This window comes from Haplochromis burtoni, unplaced genomic scaffold (assembly GCF_018398535.1).
Source record: "Haplochromis burtoni strain Fernald_Lab_line unplaced genomic scaffold, NCSU_Asbu1 Contig_125, whole genome shotgun sequence".
Taxonomy (NCBI): Eukaryota; Metazoa; Chordata; class Actinopteri; order Cichliformes; family Cichlidae; genus Haplochromis; species Haplochromis burtoni.
In genome coordinates this window covers 916,004-929,041 of record NW_024582486.1, presented here as the reverse complement: position 1 = coordinate 929,041, position 13,038 = coordinate 916,004, and the positions used below count along the sequence as shown (strand labels likewise).

Below are 13,038 nucleotides of genomic sequence, written 5' to 3'. Positions count from 1 at the left end.
GATCCCTTCACGTCAATATGGACCAAAATCTTAGAGGCACGTTTCAAGCACCTTCTTGAATCAAAGCAGTTGTGCAGACAAAAGGAGGTCTGACCCCAGAATGAGCAAGGTGTGCCTAATGAAGTGTCTGTCGAGTGCACAATACCATAAAGTGTCTTTAAAAAGTAAAAAAGCTCAAATTAAGTATAGTAAATATACAGTGAAACACTAATGCAGTGTCACATCTTTGTATTAAATAATTAAATATATGTTTAATATATTATGGGAATATTTAGTATCATATATACAGTATGCATATTTTAAACATATATTCATTATATTTGTATTTATTTTTATTCCATACAATATTTTATTAACTATACACTGGCCTTTGTATTACAGCAAAACGTTATTGACTGTGTGACTACAATAGAGCAGCGATCCCCACTGGTTTAAAAGCGAGCTCTTATAAAACTTTTTTATTTGCGAGCGACTGTATAAACATCACTGAACTGGGCTCCAATATAAATACAGATTGTGTAATAGGAAGTCTGTGTAAGCCTGCTCTGGCATCTCTGTAAACTTCAGCCCTTCCCATTACCTTTAAAGGAGTGTGTACCCTGAACTAAATATGGACATGCACTTTCACAGGATTTCGAAGAATGTCCCAGCCTCACAGTCCACTTTGATGATGCGAACCTCTCGCAGTTCGTCACTTGTAACCCTCGCTGCAAGACTCTGAGACCAGCCTCTTTGCACCAGGATTGATGCCTCTGGTGGCTTTTTGGTGAGTGGGACACGACACAACAGCAGGACATCAGCACATAGGAATAGTCAGCTTATAATTTGAATTTAAATCGAGGGATTTGCTTGAGCTAGATGTCCAGACGAAAGATGAAAGGCCTGACCTGTATAGGTCGCCAGGTCAGCGAGGACCCAGACCTGGACAACCTGCTGTCCACCCTCTCCCCCGAGGAAATAGAGGAGCTGAAGATGGACATGATGAAGGTGCCAGACATTAACCCCGAGGAGGGGCTCATCATTGCAGGGGAGAACCAACCTGCGCAGCCACCTATGAGCAACAATGTCTGGGATGCAACGACGAAACAGAGAGACACCAAAGGGAGGCTCAGCCAGAGGGAACCATCATTTGAGGTTTGTGAGGAAATATGCTTTGGCTTTGACTCATGAGTGTTTTATGATGAAGTATGATCCTCATCTCTCTTCATATGTTTATATTCGACTTCCCTTTGCCAGTTTTGAGCGATCGTGGCTCAAGAGTTGGCAGTTCGTCTTGTAACCGGAAGGTTGCCGGTTCGAGCCCTGGCTCAGACAGTCTCGGTCGTTGTGTCCTTAGGCAAGACGCTTTACCTACTGGTGATGGCCAGAGGGGCCGATGGCGCAATATGGCAGCCTCGCTTCTGTCAGTCTGCCCCAGGGCAGCTGTGGCTACAACTGTAGCTGCCTCCACCAGTGTGTGAATGCGAGAGTGAATGAATAGTGGAATTGTAAAGTGCTTTGAGGGCCCCGAAAAGCACTATTAAAAATGCAATCCATTATTATTATAACCAGATTTAAAAGGAGCTATGAAATCAAACTGACTGATAGGCTACAGCATTGCATAATACCCACAGCCCCCTGGATAGCTTTCATGTCTATTTTTCATTTCACTTGAAGCAACTGGACCTCATGCACCCCGAGTCCCATCAGCTTAAAAATAGTAGTCCCCAGAGTTGACTCCTGTGCCAGGAAAAGCAGTGAGTCCCCGTCTATGACCCGCCTACATCCACTCCTTACCCTTAATTGTCATCTGCCAAACAAGCAAACCACAAACATCTTCTCCAAGAGGCATTTGTGTAATTTATTGGAGATGCTACACAAATTTATTGCCATTAGTATTAGCATGATTTCAATCAGTTTGTGTGCTTAGAAGAGAGACACTTAAGTGGTTGGAGCAGCGGCTCTGCGGAGCTTCTTAATCCCGGCCTGGTGGAATTCCTTGGTTGATTGCTCCTACGCTCACTGCCTTTTAAGGATGCATCTGCCAGGGCCACGGCCTCACGAAGCAAAACAGATGGAGGCTCACAAATCAAACACTTAGCGACCTCCACTGCAAATGTATCCCTGTGCTAAAAAAAATGGATAGTGTCCTTTTGCTGACTGTAAACACACATGCCCTATTGTGAGACGCTGTTGTACAATAAAAGACAGCACATCTGCACGATCAGATGTCTTATCATACTTTACATGTCATGCAATATTTGCTGTAATTCTGTGATACTACTTTTTCTGTGCTCTGTAGCTAATAAATTGAGACTCTGCTGTGATTTATTGTGCTTAGAGCGCTGCATCATTTGACATGCTGCTTTTCACAGACGTTAAATGACCCATGTAATTTTTTGTTTTGTCATACTGATGAGGAAAAATTTCCTTATCACACTCCTCATCTTCTTGCAGGGAGAGCCGAAGAAAGAGAGCCGGAAGCAGGAGTACCTGAGGAAGATGGGTCTCAGCCAGGAGGGAAATGACGATATGAAAGTGGGAATGCAAAGACAAGCTAGTGTCTCAAATGAAAGAGATATCAAGGCGGAGGACAGAAACAGCAAAGGTCCTGAAAGTTCAAAAGAAGACGGGAGCTGGTGTTCAAGTCGAAACAGGAAGCTGGATAGCAGAGAGAGCGACACGAAAGAGGAGGCCCGTGACAAAGAGAAATATGAGGACAACAGGCTGAGAGACAGAAGAGAAAACAGAGTGAGCACAGGCAGCAAAACACAAGACATGATCTCAAAGTTACAGGAGAAAAGGGATGAGAGCAAAGAGAAAGAAAGAAGGGAAGACTGCAGGAGACGAGATGACAGCAAAACCAAAGACATTATCTCAAAGCTACGAGAAAAAAGCGAGAAAGATGTGGGCAAGGAAAAGGAAAGAAAAACGGAGAGTATCAAGACACAGGGGCTTGTCTCTAAAATGGTGAAGCAGAGCAAGGCATCGGAGAGCCAGCTTCAAGAGTGTAAACCAGAAGAGAAGAAGGCTAAAGCAGAGGAGAAGAAATCTGAATACAAAAACAAACCTGATGTCAAACTCGAACGACAACCTTCTGAGAAAGACGAGGTGAAACGTGACAAGATGGAGAAAAGAACAGACAGAGAAGAGTTGGTTAACCACAGTGACCATGTGAAAGAGAAGTTTAATGCTGAGCGGAAACCAGAGGAGAAGTTGCAAAGAGAGGACGGTAAGGTCAAGAAAGCTGAGGATAGTGGGAAACTTGCTAACTGTGCTTCTAAAAACAGCCCTAACAGCAAGGCGAAGGAGGCAGAGGAGGAAGACGAAGACTCGAGCATGTTTGATGAGCTCATGCAGCAGGTGCGAAGCAACAACCCCTCCCTCACTGAGCTCAACGTCAACAACTCAGAGGTCATCAAGACGAAAACGCTCATCGAGTTTGCAGAAGCTTTGCACAACAACACCCACGTCAAGACGTTCGCTCTCGCTAACTGCCGTGCGGACGACCATGTCGCTTATGCCATTGCCGGCACGATCCGCAGCAACAAGACTATCACCAGCATTAACCTCGACTCCAACCATCTCACCGGGAAGGGCATCCTGTCTCTCATCCAGGCGTTGCAGCACAACTCCACGCTGACCGAGCTGCGCTTTCAGAACCAGCGGCACATCTGCGGAGGGAAAACCGAGATGGAGATGGTCAAGATCCTGAAAGACAACACCACCTTGCTCAAGCTGGGCTACCACTTTGAGTTAGCAGGACCAAGAATGACCACGACAAACATACTGAGTCGCAACATGGACAGGCAGAGGCAGAAGCGCCTGCAGGAGCAGAAGCAGGCCCAGGCCAATGGAGAGAAGAAGGGAACACTTGAGGTGCCCAAGAGCGGAGGTGGAGGATCTCTGAGGAGTTCTCCCAAAGCTTCGCCTAAACCTTCACCCATCCCTTCACCTGTGCCTTCGCCAAAGCTCACTCCAAGAAAAGGAGCTGGAGGTCCGGCTCCACCTCCGCCTCCTCCTGGGGGTGGACCACCACCTCCTCCACCTCCTATGCTGGATGCAAACCGCCCAGGTGGTACGAAGAACTCAAGGGACCAACTGCTTGCCTCTATCAGAGGAACCAATAAGAAACAGCTGAAGAAGGTACATCAGAAGGGTTGACGAAGAGGTTAGCTCACCGATGCTGTGTTTGGATTCACTAACGTTTTATTTTTCTCACAGGTGCCGGTGCCAAAGTGGCTGCAGTGATATTTCCTGCTGGAATATAAAGTGAAGAAGAAGAAGAGCAAGGGAGGGAGAACAGACATCTCACCAGAGGGTTTCTAGGGGATAACCTTTATAAATTCCCCTGGCCGGTTAAAGTGCAGTGGGGCAGATGAAGACAGTGAAACATGAGACGTTTGGAAGAACAGCCATCACTATGAGTTCTCCCAACAACACTGGACCAAAAAGACTCTGTGGAGAATGAGTGATGAAGGCCTCTCTGCAGAGAGTGCCATGGGTTTGAGGCTGTTTGTCTTCCATTCATACTGACGCTTGGCTGGTTATTTGCACTAGATAATATGAGGCCGATCATATAACATGTTGGCTTGTATATGCATCTGAATGTGAGTGTGTGGGAGAGTGTGTGATGAGCTTAACAAGAGATTCAAACAACTCTATAAAACTCTAATATTCAACAGTATGTAATTGAGATTAATTTGAAAAGTTATTTATTTGTGGAGAGGGAATCCACCCTATCAGCTGTAAATCTGTAAATCAAACTGGGAATATCAGGGAATTAACAAACATGGCGGCCTGACTTAAGAAAATCTGCTTGGGTGGAGAAAACAAAAAGGTCAAGGTGGTCTTTGATTGTGTGTCTCAAATCTCAAGACATCTCAGGCAGGTTTCGAAAGCAGCCCATTGTCCCAGGAGTCCTGAGACATAACGAATGAGTCTCAGCATGGAAATAATTACATCGTGCATTTTATCAGGAAGTGCAGGGAGATAAGTTTCAGCATCTGATGTTGCGTTTTGTGCAGAATCATTCTAGCCTGGGTTTTACATCAAAATGTCAGAAACGCCATTAAATCAACACTACTGTTGGTTAATGTGCTATTTAAAAGTGAATATCAGTTCTAAAGGAAATTTAATGTGATTAGCAAAAACCTGAGTGTTGTAATGAAGCACATACATTATTACATGTTTTTCTTACAGAGCCTGTATGTTTTCAATAAAAGATTCTGCTATGTTTGCAAGTTTAATGTTACCCGTCTGATAGAAGTGATTGGAATCTGTTATTATATTATAATTTTTAGCTACAATAAATGAAATTATGTATATGATAATCTTGTTAATTCTCTATATATGTGCATATGATTATATTTGTACAAGTAAAGATGTGCTCAGACGTTTACATCACTGATCATGGGCATGTTTCAGGCTTTTAATGATTTATTTTAACTGTTCTTTATCCATGATGCAATGACTGTACAGCACACAGCTTTAATTACTTTGAAAAACAAGAACTTGAAAGGCTCACCTCTAATCTTTCAAATATAACTCTTGTCAGTGTAGCACAATTGGTCAATCTTGGCCTTGTCTGACCATAAAACATTTCTCCAGAAGGCATTTGGTTTGTCCATGGGGTCAGCAGGGAATTTTAGTTGTGTTTTAAGGTGTTGATTTTGGAGCAGGGACCCTCTCAGACAATTGTGATGGCATGCTTAGAAATGGTTCCATGAAATGTTCCCAACTTGTATAAATCTACAATTCTCCTCAACTTCATTGAGTTCTTTGGACTTTGCCATTATTCCTAGTATTGGGGAATTCAGTGGTTGCTGTCTAACAAATGCTTTTTATGGAGACAAAGAGGATCTACCAATTGTGATCTCTCATGATCATTAACAAAAAGCAAATAGGCCTCGGCCTTGTCGAATTAAAAGACACTTTAAAACCTTCAGCAGCGCTTATTAAAAGGTTCGAGTCTGTGTCTGTTTTCAGCCTGTGTGTATAATTTTGACCCTGTGTGGATAGGAAAAAATCCAAAAGATATGCAAACCCAATTCTTGCATTTTAAAGTAAATAAATATGTATGCTGTACAATCCTTCCACCCTGGAAAAGAAGCAGCTCGAAGAAATCCTTATGAGCCCCAAATGATCATCACATTCATGCCTATGATGAGTGTATGGAAGCTTCTGACCACAGCTGTATATACATTCAAAAATGCAATGGCTTGTACTCGCAGCAGGATTTTACGACATCACTATGACTTTTGTGGCTAGTTGGGGTCCCATGACTTACTTAGACTAAGGTGGAAACTTGCGGTGTCCGTATGCCAAAAAATACCTTTCCAGGAAAGCAGGAGGCCTCTCGTGTCTCGTACTTTAACTACTGAAATAAACATGGATTCACATTTTTTAAATTTATGTATCTGCATTTCTTGATGGATTAATTTTAAAAACCGCACGGCAGAACCTTTACCAGACACAAAACATTATATCAACTAGTGAATGTTTTCGTAGCATGTATCTGTGCTTCTGCAGTGGACCATGAAGAACTTTTCTTCTATCTGTTGCTCTTTACATAATGTGTTTAAAGCTACGTGGAAACATTGGGAGCTGTCTAGTGTCCACCCACCAGCTGGAAAGGTAGCCATCATCCAGAGAAAAAAGAGAGCAGCAGCAGCAGGCCAGTTTATCTCTCTGCAGCCTTGCCTCAGTCTCTGCATCCACAAAATGCCTATATTTGGTCATTTCTCAATGAGGGCTTGCTCTGTAAGTCATTCCTTTCTTGTTCCTAATAATGGGCAGTGAGCCAGCCTTCTGTCTTTTAGCTGTAGCTGCTACTCTGACCAATAGTCTCAGAAGGAAGAAAAAGAGGGGAAGGAATGAAATGTTGAGATTACTGGTTTTCAGTGCCATCAGAAGGCCTCTAAGTACATTGCATTGCTATTACTAAGAAAACACTAGGAGCACAGCAGAGTGTGATTATTTTGCTATGAAGATTTCTATTTGTGTTGCAGAAATGTGAAGAAAAAAGTTTATTAAGGGGTGTTCTTTTGTTTTTCTACCTGCTTTTTAACCTTTGTCACTGTAAATAAGACTTTATGTGATCAGTGTGACATTGCTTCTGTTGATAGAAATGTCAAAACTCTCTTATACCTGTCTGGCTGTCCTTTAATTTGCTTCATGTTATGTGAATTAGCAAACACTGAAGTATAATACAAGTCTATAGTGCTTGAACAGTTCTACTTTTTTACTTTACACTATTCATTACAAGATCTTTTTCTTTTGTTGTATTTCTGTGGATAGGTTTAAGAAATAGGCTGTAATAAACTCTCAGGACAGCAGCCTGAAGCTCATCCTTCGTCCCTGCATGCTCTGTTCCTTTAAGAAATGACGTTGTCTCTATAGTGTCGTTACGTCAGGTGTTCGATAATCGTTACGTCAGGCGGAACAGCAAAGAACAAAATGGAGGAGTATGCCAGAGAGCCGTGGTGAGTCCTAAAATTAAAATTAATCCGTTTCCCGCACCGTTTCAGCGTGTACTGCAGTGGGCTGCGTTTTGAATACATGCCATGTTAGTTGTGTTTAATGTTTTTATTTTATATCACGTGACACGACCGAAACACCTCGAAACCGGCCGGCTAGCTGCCGTTAGCAGAAATGCTAACTTCGCATACACAAGTGAAGGTAGTTTGAGCGAGCACTGCGTCGGGACGGCTAAGTCACGTTGTGACCTTGTCGGTTTTATTGCCACATGTCATTGCTTTAAATTTACTGACCCCACAAACCGGTGCTTAAAAAAGGCATATAACATCTATTGTAACCGCATACTGGTAGCCATTCGGGAAAAGTTGGAGTAGTTATTTTAGTATTATTTTGCTTTGGCGCACAAGTAAGCTAGCTGGATTAGCTACTTGTGCGCTATCTAGACTGCAGCCTGATGGCTTCAGCTAGCTTGAGACATGTCCTGTTCAAATAGTTTATGAACTTTTAACAGCGTCACTGAGGATTTAAAATAAATGTTTTTACAAATACATACATTTTTTCTCGGTGGCTGTCCTCGTGTATGCTTATTTTGGTTTAGGTGTAATTTATAAGAACCGTGAACTAAATAAACTTCTTAAAAGTTCAAAAAGGTTGGCCTGGTTCGCTGTTTTTCTCCCACTTATGTTTTTAAGTATTTTGGCCAGCTTTTAATAACAATTTAAGATCGCATACTAATGGTCAGAAACACGAGACACAAGGTTACTGTCCTTCAATATCACTGCAAAATGTTCGTTTCGTGATTTAAGATGTAGTGCATCTGTTTACGTAAACGAATGGCTATGAGTAAATAGAAGATCCAGTTTTACATACATTATTTAAAACGGTTACATTTTCCTGATTTTGACCAGAAGTCATATTACATTGTATGCAACCATGTAAACCCTTTCTAATAAAGTCGTATGTGAGAAGTAAACGTGCAGTCTGTTTGTTTAAATTTGAGATGCGGTCATGTGAAGTATAATCCTTACTGCTCAAACAAACAAAATGTTGTAATGCTGTAATACTTCATGTTTTACGCTGGTTCAGAGGTGGTTATTAACATAGGACACACAGAGAGGGACCCTGTGAGTTTGTGTGCGTTCACGCATACATGTGTTTTTCTTCGTCTGCCTCCATTTCACCCTATCCCTAGCATCGTTTTCTGTCACACCAACCCTCTGCATGTCCTCCTCCACTACATTGCCCCTCTCTGAGGGCTTCTGCTTCTGCTCATGTCTGGCAGGTCCATATTCAGCATCTTTTTTTTTTTTGTCAAATATATACACACTAACCGTCCACAGCACACGTTCAGACCATCTCAGCCTTGCCTCTCAAACTTAGTTTCTGTTTAAACTGAGCTTTTGCTATGATATCCATTTCTAATCCCGTCCATTCTCTCTTAGTTCACTGCCAGTGGAAATCTTAACATCTTCAGCTCAGCCTCCTGTCTTTTTGTTAGTGCCATTGTCTGCTCATCATACATCTCAGCAGGTCTCACTACTATTCTTTTGTAAACCTTCCCTTTCACTCTTGCTTCTGTCATAAATCAGCGCTGACACTAGTCTCCATCAACACCACCCTGCCGAATCTCTTCTTCACTTCTCTTGTGCACTGTCGGTTGCTTTTGGATGTATTTAAACTCCTCTGACTACTCTTCACAGCTTCACTGTTACACCGGTCTCCTTCTCAAAGGCCAAGTCTGTGTGTGTGTATAGTTAGATTTTAGAGTTTTCAGATGACCTATATCTTATTGTCATATTACCAGTAATAAACTAGTTCTTCTTCCTTTACCTTTGGATTAATTTAGACTTACAGGGAACATTAAGAGATTGTTATGAACATGCAATGAGAGATCTCAAATGTCATGACATTATTAACTTAAACAAACTAAAATGTCTGTGTTCTGCTTTTAGCCCCTGGAGGATTGTGGATGACTGTGGGGGAGCTTTCACCATGGGAGCTATTGGAGGAGGAATATTTCAGGCAGTGAAAGGCTTCAGAAATGCACCCTCGGTAAGTTCAAGGACTGTTTTCTGGCCTCAGTCAAAGCTGACATTCAAGGTACTGTCCTTGAGGTCAGTGTCACACTCAAAGACACTTGATGATAAAGCAGTGTTTCTGTTCCTGTAAACAGGAAATTTTCTTTTTAATCCAACCTGAATTTCAAAGACCCACAATTTTTTCAACTTATGTTATTAGTCATAATTTGAAAAATCTGAATCTTTGGTCTCAGAAATCCTGACCTGACAGTGAATTTCCACTGATGCATGTTTTTTGTCTCTCTTTTTTGTAGGGGATGAGCCACAGAATGAGGGGTAGCTTAACTGCTATCAAGACCAGAGCCCCACAGCTCGGGGGTAAGAACAATTGCTGAACTGTTTCAAAGGTCATTTCTCTTCCTTTGTAAAGAACATGGGCTGTAGTCAGCAGCATGTTGTACATCGTCTGCAGTTCCGATGGTGACAAGTTAATCTTAGGAAATATTTCAGCTTCGTATATTAAAGTAATTATCGTTTAATTAAATAAGCTGCTATTGGAGCCTGAAGGCAAAATCTGTGTGCAGAATTATTAATACTTTATTTGCTGTTGAAGTGTGTTAGTGGTAGAAGTCACTTATGTAAATATGTGACGCGGGTGATTGCTTGACAAAGTGACAAGCGTATCTTCAATGATAACTTCTTCAGCTGATGCAAATCTTTGGCGTGTTGCAGGTAGCTTCGCAGTATGGGGAGGCCTCTTCTCCATGATTGACTGTGGTTTAGTAAAAGTGCGAGGGAAGGAGGATCCATGGAACTCAATAACAAGTGGGGCCATGACAGGAGCTATTCTTGCTGCAAGAAGTGAGTAGTCAACAGAAAACTTGCATACCTCATACAAACAGCAAATGTGCTTTCACATGCATGTCCACATTCATTACAACCCCTCCTGAGTGTGAGATTTTCAGGCTTTTTTCTTCAGTGGCTTCTTGTGGGAGTTTCTTAAAAAAGAAACAAAACCTGCAACAGCTGGTCCAGTAAACCCAGTTTTCAGACTTTCCTGCAATCAGTATGAGGAAATGGAGTTGTTGATTCTTGTAACTGGTCTGCATGTTTTCATTTTTGTCTACTTCTATTTATAGATTAGTTTTTGCATCACTTTCTGGTCATTTTGCTTACTTTACTGGAGCAGAAAAACTTGAAGCTTATTTGTACAGGGACTGTGGGGTCCTCATATAATTCTGAACAACTTTAACAAAAGATTGAATAGACAGAAGTGGTTTACACATTTGCCCGACAAGCAAAAGATTCCCAGTGGAGTTGCGTCAGGAATGGTGAGCAGCCGAAAGTAGCATGAAAACACTTGTGCTATATACCTTTTTATTGAAATGGATTATAATAAGTTGTATCCAAAAATAGTGGATTAAAACTGATACAAAAATTGATGGTGGGAACATTTTCTAACAAACAGTACCATCTCAGTCTTGTTGAATATACCTTTTAAGTGCAGAAATGAATGTTTTATGTGATTTTAGTCAATTAATGCCCTTGGTTTGTCCATAGATGGACCGGTAGCCATGTTTGGCTCTGCCGCCATGGGGGGTATCCTGCTGGCATTGATAGAGGGCGCTGGAATCCTGCTTACTAGGTTTGCCTCTTCACAGCTTCCAACTGGTGAGTAATACTTTGGTGATTTTTTTTTATAAATTCAGTGAAAGAGACTGAAGAGTGTTTTATGTAACGAGCACCCATTGTGATAAATTACTGTACATAAAAGTCTACCTAACCACCAGAAGCCATCAGGCGTGAAAGAATACTTAGATGAAAGATGACATGACTGCAGCAAAGAAAAAAACACTGAATGTACTGCGACTTCACCTCTTGTTGCCCAGCACCTGATATGTTTATCTTTGTTGACTGTACTTTAGGAGTGTTAGTCAACCCCCAGCTTGCTCACATGCTTTGCCGAAAACAGTATTCAGTCACCACACAGTAGCATGGATTATAAACATCAGGTCTAATATGTGTGATAAATCTCATCTGATTCTTCTGCAAATTTTCTAAATTTTACTGCTTGTGTTTGAATTGTGGGACAAAAATTATTAAATTATAAAATTTATTCTGAAACAGTGTTTATCAGTGATGATACTACAGTTATGGCAAAATGCGAATATTTGAAGATTGAGTCAGCTTTCTGAAGAAACTGACTATTTTAATTTGTGACTGTTTTTAAATAATTGGAAAAAAAACACTCAGTCGTCATATGTCAGTGAGGACCTTTGGGAAGTCTTTTTGATTCATCAGTTTGCTCTTTTAGACTTTTGGCACCGATCTCACTCTGAGTTTTATTTTTTCCTCCTTAGGACCTCAGTTTGCAGAGGAACCTGCCCCTGCTCCCATGCCCACCTCTCCCTTTGGAGACTACAGACAATATCAGTGAGAGGAAGTCCTCACCTCTTTATCCTCTAGGCCTTTTGTGAATTCCTTGCTGAAGTTAAAAAGAAGAAATGGCGGTGCAGAGTACCACACATCAAACAGTAGAAAGTGCACCCAACTTTATGGACTGTCGGAGAAGTGAACGACAAAACACGTCACCATTTTCCTTCTTTCAGGAGCCATGTACACATCTGCCTTTTGCCATTGTCAGGCTTGTCGTGTGCATCTGTTTCACCTAGCTGTGGTAAAATACAGACAGCTGAGAGTTGTTGTGAGGATGAGATGTGCTTTTCTATTTTGTTTACATACAGTATAGACTGCATGTATCTCGATAGAGAATCTGAGATGTTGAATCTATCAAAAATATGTCACACATGGAACATAATTAATTATATGTACATACAGTAAAGCTTTCACTTATGTTAATCTATATTTGCCTTTTTGTCATGCTTGGGTTGGCCAGCAACACTTGGTTGGCCTTTTTATTTTTTTTATTTTTTGACTTTATTCAGAGTTATGAAGGCAAGCATCTTACCACAGACACACAGATGCCATTCCTGGAATATTTTAGTTTGTTTTACAGTGATTTATTTATTTTTCAATGGTAAGGAATTGTGTCAGATTGTTCTATTTTATGTGATGGTGGTTTTTACATTCAGCACAAGTGAGAAAAAGACTGCTAATGACAAACTGAGGCAGACATTTAATATTAAATGGAGAACTCAAGCAAGGGATTGATGTATTCTGTATTAAATCTGTATGACAGATTGTACTCTGGTACATTAAAGAAATAAGTTGTAAAGTATGTCTTTTGGAGCTTTATGAATACATTTATGGACTGTAGATTACAAGCTAGAGCAGGATTTTGCTTCTCCACTAGAGGGAACTCCTTGCAAAACAAACAAAAAACCCCCACTTTTGCCCTCTTTGCCTGCCCAGCTTGGTGCAGCTGACTCTTTAAAGATGTATTTACAAAGGACACATAAGGAAGCATTTTCCTCTCACATTCTTGCATGTGCGTGTCACGCACCAGTTATCTCTTCTAGAGCCAGTGCTGCAAATTTACAGGTGGACACCGGATGAGAAACTGGACATTAAAGGGGACAATTATGCAGCTCGCACGGCAAGT

At 41.3% G+C, this 13,038-nt stretch overlaps 2 protein-coding genes across 3 annotated transcripts; both read left to right on the top strand.

The window, feature by feature from the left end:
• The first annotated feature begins 316 nt into the window (after window positions 1-316).
• Window positions 317-7,231, top strand: lmod1b (leiomodin 1b (smooth muscle)). Of its 2 annotated transcripts, XM_005929720.3 has the most exons (4): window positions 317-766; window positions 859-1,134; window positions 2,437-4,125; window positions 4,204-7,231. In XM_005929720.3, the coding sequence occupies exons 2-4, from the start codon at window positions 859-861 to the stop codon at window positions 4,228-4,230; spliced, it is 1,992 nt and encodes a 663-aa protein (XP_005929782.1). In that variant the 5' UTR covers window positions 317-766; the 3' UTR covers window positions 4,231-7,231. The 2 variants fall into 2 exon arrangements, with proteins under 2 accessions (XP_005929782.1, XP_005929783.1); XM_005929721.3 differs by having other exon boundaries at window positions 317-1,134.
• A 132-nt stretch (window positions 7,232-7,363) lies between these two features.
• On the top strand, window positions 7,364-12,711 carry timm17a (translocase of inner mitochondrial membrane 17 homolog A (yeast)). The gene is made up of 6 exons (XM_005929722.2): window positions 7,364-7,463; window positions 9,411-9,510; window positions 9,791-9,854; window positions 10,209-10,337; window positions 11,037-11,147; window positions 11,837-12,711. The coding sequence occupies exons 1-6, from the start codon at window positions 7,438-7,440 to the stop codon at window positions 11,911-11,913; spliced, it is 507 nt and encodes a 168-aa protein (XP_005929784.1). The 5' UTR covers window positions 7,364-7,437; the 3' UTR covers window positions 11,914-12,711.
• The last annotated feature ends 327 nt before the right edge of the window (window positions 12,712-13,038 follow it).

Bases quoted from the DNA above. Each gene is read 5' to 3' on its own strand.
- timm17a (XM_005929722.2), top strand. From the start codon at position 7,438: ATGGAGGAGTATGCCAGAGAGCCGTG. The intron at 7,464-9,410 runs GTGAGTCCTAAA...TTCTGCTTTTAG, and splicing joins GAGTATGCCAGAGAGCCGTG to CCCCTGGAGGATTGTGGATG. The intron at 11,148-11,836 runs GTGAGTAATACT...TTTCCTCCTTAG, and splicing joins CTCTTCACAGCTTCCAACTG to GACCTCAGTTTGCAGAGGAA.
- lmod1b (XM_005929720.3), top strand. From the start codon at position 859: ATGTCCAGACGAAAGATGAAAGGCCTGACCTGTATAGGTCGCCAGGTC. The intron at 1,135-2,436 runs GTTTGTGAGGAA...ATCTTCTTGCAG, and splicing joins AGAGGGAACCATCATTTGAG to GGAGAGCCGAAGAAAGAGAG. The intron at 4,126-4,203 runs GTACATCAGAAG...TTTTTCTCACAG, and splicing joins ATAAGAAACAGCTGAAGAAG to GTGCCGGTGCCAAAGTGGCT.